The 12,133-nt window shown below is 32.3% G+C and overlaps 1 protein-coding gene across 1 annotated transcript; it reads right to left on the reverse strand.

The window, feature by feature from the left end:
• Positions 1-754: 754 nt before the first annotated feature.
• LOC133815248 (uncharacterized) lies at positions 755-2,320 on the reverse strand. Its single transcript, XM_062248104.1, has 3 exons — positions 1,788-2,320; positions 1,325-1,664; positions 755-1,279 (listed from the first exon to the last, which is right to left on the reverse strand). The coding sequence occupies exons 1-3, from the start codon at positions 2,318-2,320 to the stop codon at positions 755-757; spliced, it is 1,398 nt and encodes a 465-aa protein (XP_062104088.1).
• Between the last annotated feature and the right edge of the window lie 9,813 nt (positions 2,321-12,133).

Here is a 12,133-nt window from a genome sequence, read left to right on the forward strand (position 1 = left end):
TTGACATATGGTCAACTATATGATATGACTATAATAACAGTATGTTTACTTGTCCTATCAACTGTCAATATCGGTCATGTCCGATGTAACAAATACATCTGATCTTATCTACTTTACTAATGTTCTGGAAAGAACATAACACTGCAATGTGTAAGTAGATCATATCGTAGATTGGCAAGTCAGTGTAAATCATGTGCATTGACTAATCTTAGGACTAACTTATTTTGAACATATAATCATATTTATATTCCACTGTGATTACATCACAATAAATACGATTAGCTACATGCTTAGGATTTAATAGAAGTTTATATTAAACAAATAATCATGAAAATAAAACATGTGAGCAAAGTGATTAACAAAGTCAAAAAATAATTTCTATTCTTTTATTGATAATAAATGAGATTACAAAGAAATTGGGTTTTAATTAGGGCATAAAACTCTAACAGTTACTAAGGTATGACATTACTCATAGGGCGGACACGCCAAGAGGCCCACGAGGGCAAGAGGAGGATTTACCAGGTTATGCCTTACTGGTTACCTCATAGAAATGTTACTTTATTTGTTTATGATAAAATTCAAATAAAGTGTAGGGCATTATAACCTTATATTGCTCTTTAATTTAATTATCATTCTTCTTCTTTTTTTGATCGAAAAAAGGTTATTTATAACACTGAAACAAATTACAACAGCCAGTTCTGAAACAAAACAAAAACTAAAGCAAACTCAAAAACAGAGCCAAGAACAAGTCACCTCATAAACTCCTAACCAACTCAGCAATAGCTATATTCTTATCCAAACACTTTTGACTCAAACAGCCAAAAAACCTAGCTTTCAAACTCAATCTATTCATATAAACTAAACGAAGAGGAGTGCTGGAACAATGAGAAAAATAGCAAGTATTTCTATTACACCAGATTCCATAGACCGCAGCTGCCAAGGAAGCAACAGCAATGCGATGCTCAATATTTTTGGGCTTCCCTTCTAACCACATCTTCCATTGAACAAATTTCTTGGGCCAAATTGCAGAGCCTAACCAACTTTTAGTCAACTCCCAAACCTGATGAGAAAAGCTACAATCAAAAAACAAATGCTGATGAGTTTCCTCAGCTCTCTCACAAACCGGACAAAGGCAAGAATTTACTGAAATCTGGCACTTGATCAGATTATCTCTAGTCAGTAAATGACCAAGAATCGACTGCCAAAGAATGAAACGATGCTTCGGAACTGTAAGTCTACTCCACACTGCCTTAGCAAAAGCCACCGGAACTCTTTGAAGCTAGTTAAGATAAAGAGTCTTCAAACTCAACTTACCATGCACAACCGAGTTCACTAAATTAGCTTCAGAAAATTCCTCTCTCAAATAGCAAAGTTTGCGCCAGTACCAGCTGACATCAGGTTTCAGATGATAAGACCAAAAGGATTGACCTCTAAGATAAAGTGCATCAATCCACTTCACCCATAATACATCCTGCTTAGTAGACACAGCCCAGATGAACTTGGCCAGTAAAACTTTGTTCCAATTTGAGCCCTCTTTAAAACCCATACCACCTAATGATTTAGGGAGACGAACTTGTGACCATGAGGAGCAATGGAACTTACTGCGATGGCCATTGGCACCCCATAAAAAATTACGACAAATCCTATCAATTTCTTGAATGACACTAATTGGAAGCATAAAAATTTGCATCCAATAGTTACGAATACCCAGTAAAACCGAGAAAATCAGCTGAGTTCTCCCTGCAAAAGATAAGTGTCTACTCGCCCAAACATGGAATCTAGCTTACAGCTTCTTGATAATCTCACTACAATCAGCAACTTGCCATCTTGTGGGTTTCAGCGAAACTCCCAGATACTTCAAGGGAAAATGGCCTTCTTCTATCAAAATAGAACTCAGAATGTTATTCTTAACATCAGCCGCCACACCCCCAAAGTAAATGTGAGATTTGTTCAGGTTAGCAGACATCCCTGAACTCTGACTAAATCTCAAAAAACCATCCATTAAAAGATTAAGTGATCTAAAGTTCCCCTTACAGAATAAAATCAGATCATCTGCAAAACAGAGATTAACAAGATGCAAATTCTTACACAAAGGGTGAAAATGAAACTCTCTATGTTGAGCAACTTGGTTAAGAAGCCTAGTGAGATATTCCATAACCAACACAAAGAGCAAAGGAGAAATAGGATCTCCTTGCCTTAAGCCTTTCCTCCCTGCAAAGCTACCTTGTAACCTCCCTTTCATCATTAGAGAATAAGAAGTATCAGTCAAGCATATCATAATCCACTTAATAAACTTACTAGGAAAACAGAAAGTAGCCATAATATCCTCCAAAAAAACCCAATCTATTGAATCATAAGCCTTACTCAGATCAATTTTAATCAAACACCTAGGAGTAATATTCTTCCTAGTATAGCCATGCAGTAAGTCTTAAAGAATTAATATATTATGGGCTAGCTGTCTATTCTTGATAAAGGCTCCTTGATTTTGAGGAAGAATTTTAGCCAACCTTAAAATGATTATCATTCTTGTTTGCACTTCCTTACTAGACTTTTAGCTCACCCCCCCCCCCCCCCTTACTTTTCTCCTTTCAGGTAGACGATAGGTTTTCTGCTTGGCACGCATGGTGATCTGGGGAGTTCCATATTCAAAGTGTGTATGGCGTGATGTGCAATGAACGAAAAATGATTTAGAAACTCCAATAGACATTTTAATGAGTTTTATTATGTTTATTTACATTTCTGTGTGACTTTGCTATTTTCTATTTTAAATTGCATAAAAGATATTATATTTTGATTTAAACAAATAGTCTCATGATTCATGTTTTAATAAGGCTCTACTAAACCTTTTGAATAATTGTTGTATTTTTTTCTAAATAAGCATCAATTAGTAGTCTTTTGCAAATGATAGTAGAATAGGCCGTTTGACAAAGAGTGAACTGATAAACGAGGTAGACGACTTGTTTCGGTCTCTCCAAATTACTAAATTTGAAACTTGTATCCAGCTCTGGAGCATAATGATTCATGGGATGTGTTAAGTTGGTAGAGTAGAGAAAGCCATGGAAAAGTTCGATGAAATCTCATAGAAGGGGTTGGTTATCCTGATGTTGTTATTTATATATAACACAATATTAGATGGACTCTGTAAGAAAGGATTGTTATTAGAGGCTAATGAAGTGTTCATGAAAATAGAAGAGAAGGGTTGCTTTGCTGATGCCATTTCATTCAACATTTTAGTTCAGAGTTTTATTCGTGAACATGATACTGAGAAGGCAATGGAGCTTATTGGAATAATGCGTGAGAGGAATTTTTCAACTAGTACTGATGCATTCACTTCAATGATACTGGAAGTTTCCTTGTATGATTCTCATTTTCTTTCACTCATGAAGTCACTTCCAAATGTACAATGTTCTACTGGTTCTTCTTGTTTCTGCGTAAACGGTCAAAGAGAACAATTATAGGACTAAAAAGTAGTTATTGTAGTTTAGTTTAATTATGCTTTTCTCTTCAATGAATGAATATTTTAGATTATTTTTTAATGAGAGTTATTTAATATTTTAATACATTACAAGAAAAAGTATAATCCCAAAAAAGGGCATGAAAAAAATGAAAAAAAGAAGGAAATAAATAAAAAAAATTGACGAAAGAAATGACAATTGTAGTAAGGAAAGGGAAAAATGAAAGGAAAAAAAAGCATGAAAAATGAAGGGAAAAAAAGTAAAGAAATAGAAAAAAAATCATCCTCAAAATTAAAGAAAATATAACTATTATTATATATATGGCATAATTATATTTTTTTTTACAAATTTATGAGAAAGAAAACCCTATAAAAAATCAACTAGTAAATTAAAAAACCAATAAAAAGTCGAAAGCTGAATGCCATATTTATGTAAACTTTTTATGTAAAATCTACTTCACAAATGGATGTAGAGATAGTGTTGCATATTATTGATCACAATATTGACTTAATTTAGGGATTATACTTTTTGTAGTCTTGAATTTTGTCTTATTATCTGTTTGGACTTTGTGTTTTAATAAATTACTTTTTAGATATTGTATTTTGTAAAAATGAATCAAATAGACCATTAAACCTGATTTTGATAAATAAAAAAATTGAATATGGCATAATGATTGTGTTTTTTTTTTCTGAGTTGTTAATTTGGTGAATTATTTGTGATTTTAGTCCAAAAAACTTCGATCAAAATCGAATTTAGGGGTTTATTTAACTTTGATCAAAATCTAGTTTAGAAGTCTATTTAGACTATTTTACAAAATTTAGTGTTCAAAAAGTATAAACCATTTAATTTATAATATGTTTTCAAATAAAATAGGAATTATATAAGTATAAATACACTAATTTATTAAGTTTAAATACATATTTGAATTAATAAAAATGTTGCTACACCTAGCAAAAAAAAAAACATTCCGAACTAAAATATCATTTGAGATAGAAAATTCAGTTGATCATATTTTTTTAATTTTTTTTTTATTATCCAATATAGGAAAGATAAAGATGAAATATTGCATTAATAAAACCAGATAAGAATCTTTTTATTTATAGCAATATAAGTGAGAAGTTCGTTATTCATTTCCATTATGCATGGGAATAAAAAACTATCTATAAAATTAATATCTAATGGTATACTTTGAACATGTATCTGATTTTTCAAGAATAATTATAACTACCTAAATACACTACTAAAAAGAAATTAACCTATCGGATACGAGACATCAGTTTTCCCATAGCAATCTCTCTTATGTAAATTTAGGACATATTTGGAAGTTTCTGTATAATTATTAGGGTAGTAATTTCATTATATTTTAAAATAAAATATATGTTTAGATGTTAAATGATAATTATTTATGAATTCTTATTGTGAAGTTTGGGAAAACAGTTAGTAATTACATATTAAAATAATATTATGTAATAATTACTATTTAAAATTGATAATATTAGTAGTTATACAGTGTAATTACACATAATTCTCATGGAGACTGAGAATTTGATAGTGTAATTTGAGTGCTCCAATTTCCTCCAATTACATGATTCTCGTGTAATTACATAGTTAGACAAACACACAAAATCTAGTATTTACTCCGAATTACACCTAAATCTAATTACAAAATGATTTTCCAAATGCACCCTTAATATAAGTTGTGTCGATTGCAAGAGGACTGAAAAGGAATATGGATGTGCAAAGTTGGAAACAAACAGAAAATAGAAAAAGTAACATTAGTATATGGATAATGATGATATGGATTATTTGGATAGATGTAAATTTAGTAAATGAAATTATATATTTCCCAAGTAATTAATAATAAATGAGTAACTGTAAGTATTTTATATTTTTTAATAATATAAATAAGAAGAGAAATCATCCTTCCTGCCTCTAATGGTGTACTTGTTGAAAGCAGGTTTTCAAAGTGCGCAGCGAAATGTGATTTATGGCCCCAATAGATTTCAAAAATTTTGTATTACATATATTAATATAATAGAAGAACATTTACCTCTTGAAACCATCAGGTGTCCTTGCTATCTTCTTGTATACTAAATGATTATCATATCCAAGCACGCAAGACTCACATTAAAGTCTTCTAGATCGTAATCTCAACATAATAGGACGTGTTTGGGCAAGGAAGTTCTTGGAATACCCAAGTTTAGTTCTGCAAAGTTTGAGAATTTTTTAACGTATAGTTTTCCAAATATAAGTTTTTTTCAATCTAAGCTACTCATAACTTAGAATTTATAAAGCTTATACTTAGGGAAAGGTGAGTTTTTCTAAGTATTTAACTAAAAGAGTTATAAATTTATATTTTTAATTATAAAATTTATTTTAGCACACTACATGATTAATCCGGGTACATCGTATATAGTGTTGGCTAACGAAGTCGGATTTCCTGAGGGAAGGTTTTTCTGTATGCAGCTAAGGACAACTGGTAAGTCAATTATGATTTATGTGTCTGCAACATGAGTTAACTAGTGTATTGTTTGCTAGAAGTAGGGCTTATATGCTAGTTAGAGAGAGAGGGCTCATTGGGAGACAGTCTCTAGGCGTGTTTACACTCCACATGAGATGTTGTATATCGGTGGTTCGAATTATGCCTGAAACCTTGAGCTAAGTAGCCAGGTAACCTAGGAGTCTGAATGATCATAGCGATGCCTATGCTCCATTATTATGTGTTATTTTAATAAAGTTTGCGACCGTGAGAATTGACCAGATGATAAGCAAACTAGGTAACCTAGGAGTCTGAATGATCCTAGGGGTGCTTATGCTCCATTGTAATACGTTGTTTTATTAGTCAACTTAGCTACCATAACATTTGGCCAGGAGATAAGTAGCCAGGTAAACCTAGAGGTCTTTATGAGCCAGTGTGGATGCACCAACCCCAATTCTTTGTTTGAAATTAGTAAAAATGTCCTAGGTAAATGGTTACCCTCGAGAGGGATTTCAAAACTAGATATCAGTGTTGGGACTTGAGTCTCCACTGTGATTTGAGTTGTGATGCTCGGGGATACTTGGCAACTTCTGATTTGGCCTCTAGGATTAGTTCTATTATTAGACAGTACTTTCTACTTATGCTTTAGTTTGGATTACTTGCAGGATTTTGTGTTCAACTTCTATTAAAGGCAAGGCGATGTCGCTAGGATGCTTTGGGGTTCTTGAAATTGTTTGATTAGGGTCCGGATTTATCTGAAATCTTCAGTGTGATAAGTTATGTATTGTGAGGACAATGACTAGGTCATTGATTCCTATTGTGTGTGTTTCTACTTTATGTTGTTAATTGACTTACTAAGTATTTCTGCTTACCTAGTTGCTTATGTTGTAGGTAAGCGCAAGGAACAGTTGATGCAATGAGAGTCGAAGTTTGCCTGCGAAAGTGTACATGTGGCCCGACCTTTGGGAAGTTTGCACTTTAAAACTGAGTCTTTTGATTTTTCTTCGTAAAATCCATGAGTTGGCAAACTTATATTTGACATTTTTTATATTACTCAATTCATTTTATGGAAATCTCACAAAGTCAAATTTCTATTTAATTAAAGTTTTTTTTAAATAAAATAACTTTGGTTATTTCTTTAAATAGTGTGAATTCTATTATGCCTTTTATATCACATTTCATAAATCAATTATGTATATTTCTATTTGATTTTTATGAATTGATTATGTTAAAATCCCTTGTGATTTTCGTACCAAAGGATGGTAGCTTGTTTCCCTTTCTTAGTCTATCCAGGCACATGCTGAGCTATCAAATTGTCTAAATAGCTGAACAGATTGGGTAACTGACAGATCCAGCAGACACACTTTCCTTATAAGGATATTCTTCCCTGATTTTGTGAGCTGCGAAAGAAGGTCTTCTACCTGCTATAATTAGGAGTCTTTGTAGCTAGGGAAAGACACTTATTCACATTCCATATTGTTTTATTATTATTGAAGAGTGAAACTTGTATTTGTGTGAGATTAAGAGTGGAAATACTTAGTCTTGTGTTGTAGTGCATGTTTCACATTTTATTGATACACTTTAGGATTTAAGGTGCAATTTCCATTGTGGATACTTATGCAATCTTCGAGAGGAGAGCTATTCAAAGTCTTTCTTCGGGAGGAAGAAAGCATCAAGGCCTTCAAGAGAGGAGTCAAGCAAGTCTTTCTTCTGGAGGAAGAAAGCAGTCAGTCACCATCGAAGGGAGTTCAAGTGAAGCACTGACTATTGTAGAAATGGGATTGGTGGTGTGATACAAAAAAGTGGGACAACAATATAGAAGGAGTCTAATTGTGTATAAGATATTGCTTTTGTATTTGTGTTCATTACTAATAAGTTTCTTCTCTAAGTGTGGCTCCATGGACTAGGGTAACCGAACCATGTAAAAATATCTTGTGTCGATTTTTTATTGTTCTTGTGATTACTGGTTTAAATCTAAACTATTAGTATCCCTATCTGATTGATCAGATTGTATGTTTGACCCATTTTCTTAAGATAATTTTGCATGTAATGTAAGTTGTTTATTACTTGGTAATTTATTCAGAAAAACAGAATTTCAATTTGGTATCAGAGCAGGCCACTAAATTGTTAGTGACATCTTGTGATTATCCGTTTTTTGTATGCTTTCTACTATGTCTTTTTTTTGCAGAAGGGGGATCAGTATCACGTGCCCCACTATTGAATGAAAAATTATCCGTACTAGAAGGTACAAATGAGAGCCTTTATCAAAACCATCGATGAAAAGGCTTGGAGGACAATTCTATCAGGATGAACAGCACTTGTTGACACTGATAGGAAAACCGGTGTGACTACATTAAAACCTGAATTGCCTTGGACAACTGAAGATGAAAAATTATCAAGCTACAATAATAAAGCACTCCAGACTATCTTTAATGGTGTTGGAGAAGGTCATATCAAACTCATCTCTTCATGTGAAACTACCAAGGAAGCTTGGGATATTCTTCGAATCCAGTTTGATGGTATGATTGAGGTAAAAAGATCTATACTTTTAATGTTGACTACTATATTTGAGGAACATAGAATGAAAAACTCTGAAACATTATCTGAATTTTATGAAAAACTTTCAAATATTGCTAATGAATTTTCTGCTCTTGGTGAAAAATTAACTAATACACAAATTTTTAGAAAAATTGTTAGAGGCGTGACCGATGTAACATGCTGGCCTTGAGGGCATGTTACAAGCTAGGTTGGTGCTTGGTCTGATGCGCACAAGAGGGTGTTGTAACGTCCTGCGTTTCGGATACCTTGAAACGACTCGGGTCGAGATTTTTTCCCCAAGTTAAGAATATTATTTTAAATAATATTATATTTGTTTGGAATTTATTTCCATGAGTTGTTGCTAGCCAAATTATGAATTTTGTGTTTAAAAGTCAAGATAAGACTTTCGTTCTTGGACCGACACAAAAACCCTGATCGAGTAAAAGTCTCAGAAAATTAAATAAAAAACTATGGCAAATATATTTTGGGCATAAATTACATTCGTAAAAGTTAAAGTTTGGTCAAACATAATAAACCAAGGGAAAATGGAAATTTTATGGCATTTTGTGTTAAATGCTTAATTTTACCGAATTGGGGAATTTTATTCCATGAATGGACCTTAGTTAAATTTTATTATATGATTAATTAAATTAAATGTGAGACATTTAATTTAATTATTATGTGTTAAGTTTTGTTTTTAAAACTTAATAAGAGTGAAAAATGTTATAAGAAGTCAAATTGGATTTTTCTTCTTAGGAAATATTTATTAACCTTTACATATAAAAAAAAATAATCACATATATAAATAAAGGGTGGCCGTCCATGTGAGGGAAAAATATTGGGTAGACCAAATTAATTAAGTTGAATTCCATTTTTAAATATTAGGGTAAATAGGCAAGTGGATAGTAAAACACTCAAGTGTTTTTAGGATATTTTAGAGAAGTCTAAACCTTTCTAACCCCCCAAAACCAACCACTCTCTCTCACTTTGACTCTCATCTTTTTTTGAAAACTCTCTCCATCTTCAACCTCAAGAACACTAAGAAGGCTTGGAAGCATTAAGCTTTGGTGTAGGAAGGGTTTCTCTAAGGTAAAGTATCAAAAAACTTGACTTTGTAAAGTTTTTAACCATAGGTCTTTCAATAGCTAACTATCCATGTTGTTGGGGGGAGTTGGTTAAGGTATTAAGAGTTTTGAAGGACTCAAAGCTAGTAGGAACATCAAAACCTGGAGCAAGAACAACAAGAGGTAAAAAGTTTACTTTTTATGGTTGTTATTGTATGGTTTTTTATTTTTAAGCATTATTTTGTATATTTAATGCTTAAAGTTTCTTATTGGTGATGTAATAATTCTATGGTAGTTGCTCTATAATTTTATGATGCTTGTGTGTTGATTTTTGAAAATAGGGACCAAAATCCCTAAGGGTTTTGGCCTAAAACAAAATACATGTTTTGAGCTGTGACTTCCAAGGGGTCAAGCATCCACTGTATATTGATTTTGTAAAATTTAATTGTATTGTGATGTTTTTGAGATTGATTACATAAAATTGTGCTTTCGAAACACTAAAAAAATGTTTAAAAATGAGTGAGTTATGCTATTTCAAAGTCTAGCTAAAAAACTGTTTTTTTTTTTATTCTTAATTTCGGGACCAAGTTTGGACAGCCACTGTATAGGAAAAATGAACCCATATTTTTCTAAAAATTGGTGGACATAATCTTGGCATAACCTAGTATTTCACTGTAAAATTTGGTAACAAAATACTGAACCTTTTGAAAGTTATTAAGTGCCAAAGTTTGGAAAATTTAAGGACTTGAAAATAAGGTCATTTTACCTCATTGTTGGAAAATAATTTCACCAATCAAAAATGGTCCTTTTGACCTAAGATTTTTACAAATACCTAAATGGCATACCAAAAATGGAATTGGAAAATTTTGGTAACAATTGGGTAAGTAAATTTCAAGTTATGACCTAACAAAGTATGTAGTTAAAAATGTGAAAAATAGGGTTTTCACACTTAGTGTAAAAATGAGATTTTGGAACTTAAGGTAAAAACTGAAAGATGCTTATTGCAAGATAAAAACTTGGTAAGTCTTGAAAACATATTTTGACCTAAAATACCACTTTGAGTTTAGTGTGAATTATTTTTATTAAACAACTTTTTTATTCTTTTTAAAAATAAAAAGATTTAATTTATTAATAAGTTAATAAATTAAAAGATGGTTTAAAACCCTATATTTTAAGAAAATAATTAAGTAAATTATTCTTCTAGTAAGTAAACTTGATTAATTGATTTCAGAAAATTAACTAGTAAAGATGGGAAATTTTGAACGGTTTTCCTAATTAAGTTCAATTAAACTATTTTCATAAAATGGTTTTAGAGATTAAAACCTTAAGAAAAATAAAAGGAAAATTAAGAGTTATTTTCTTGAAAAAAATAATTAAGGAATTTAATTAGTATTTTCTAGATATAATACCGGCTAAAATCTTCTATATATTTAACCGACTTGTTGAAAGTACGGGTTAATATCATTACCTTTAAGGAATAAGACTTTTAGCGGATTGTGGGAAAATACTATTGTGATACTCGAGCATAGGTATCGAGACCATAGGGTAGGTCTCCCCGAGACTTAGGGTTAGTCTCAAATATGTTTGTATGAATTTCCTTAATGGGTTTAAAACCAAATAAGGATCTTTAATCCTTACAAATGATTTTTTTAAATGACCAAACTGCCCAAAATAATAATAATGAATTATGAAGTGCCATAATTAATCTGAGTATACTGTATGGATAATTACAGTATTGGCTAAGCATAACTGGATTATACATTGAAGGGTGAAATCTTGCTAAGAGCAAAGGACTCCAAGTAAGTCAACTTCTATTGTGTGGCTGCAACATGAAACGACTATTGTATTGTATGTTAGTATGGAAACACATGCACATATATACATTGTCGTAGAAAGTTTGCTTAGAGACATTAGTCTAGTTGGTGCTGATTCAAAAAATATGACTGGTATATATCTGTCATATTCTAGACAGTTGATCCCTGTCACACTGCTTGATTTTGTTTATGTCTAGTTCGTTACCGCGACGAGTGACCAAGAGGTGTGGATTGCTGGTTTAATCCTAGGGGCGCCAAAATGAATGGGACCTAGAGGCCCCCATGCCTACTTAATCAATGAACGACTAGAACCCGAGAAAGTGCTCTGATAATTTATTCCCAGATAATAGCCATGAATATTGGCCATTCAGTGAGAGTGTCTAGGGATACTAGGGGTTGCCAAGTTTGAGTGAGGCTGAACACCCTAGGGGAAACTGCTCACCAGCACCATTGATTAACATAGAAGTCTCTGTAAACCCGTGTAACTTCGATTACACTCTTGGATAAGTAGTGATGCTCTAGGTAACTTGATGGTTACCCTTGTGAGGGATTTACTCTTGGATAAGTAGCGATGCCCTAGGTAACACGATAGTTACCCTTGATAGGGATATTTATTGGCTAGATCTTAGTGTTGAGACTCGGTTCTCTCTTACATATTAGCATTTATGCTGGAGGGCATGTTATGCCCGAATTGTTGGAAGTTTTCGAGCGTTGGTATCAAATTATATTGTGATATATTATATCTGCTTGCTCTGGGATTTTCTGAGTGCAGGAATTTATCTG

Source organism: Humulus lupulus, chromosome 2 (assembly GCF_963169125.1).
Source record: "Humulus lupulus chromosome 2, drHumLupu1.1, whole genome shotgun sequence".
Classification (NCBI taxonomy): Eukaryota; Viridiplantae; Streptophyta; class Magnoliopsida; order Rosales; family Cannabaceae; genus Humulus; species Humulus lupulus.

What these genes read in the sequence shown, in the direction of transcription:
- LOC133815248 (XM_062248104.1), bottom strand. Translation starts at nt 2,320, where the DNA reads ATGGCTACTTTCTGTTTTCCTAGTAAGTTTATTAAGTGGATTATGATA. An exon ending in AGTGAGATTATCAAGAAGCT is followed by an intron (nt 1,665 to 1,787) that starts GTAAGCTAGATT and finishes GCTTCCAATTAG; the next exon opens with TGTCATTCAAGAAATTGATA. An exon ending in AAGCTAATTTAGTGAACTCG is followed by an intron (nt 1,280 to 1,324) that starts GTTGTGCATGGT and finishes TATCTTAACTAG; the next exon opens with CTTCAAAGAGTTCCGGTGGC.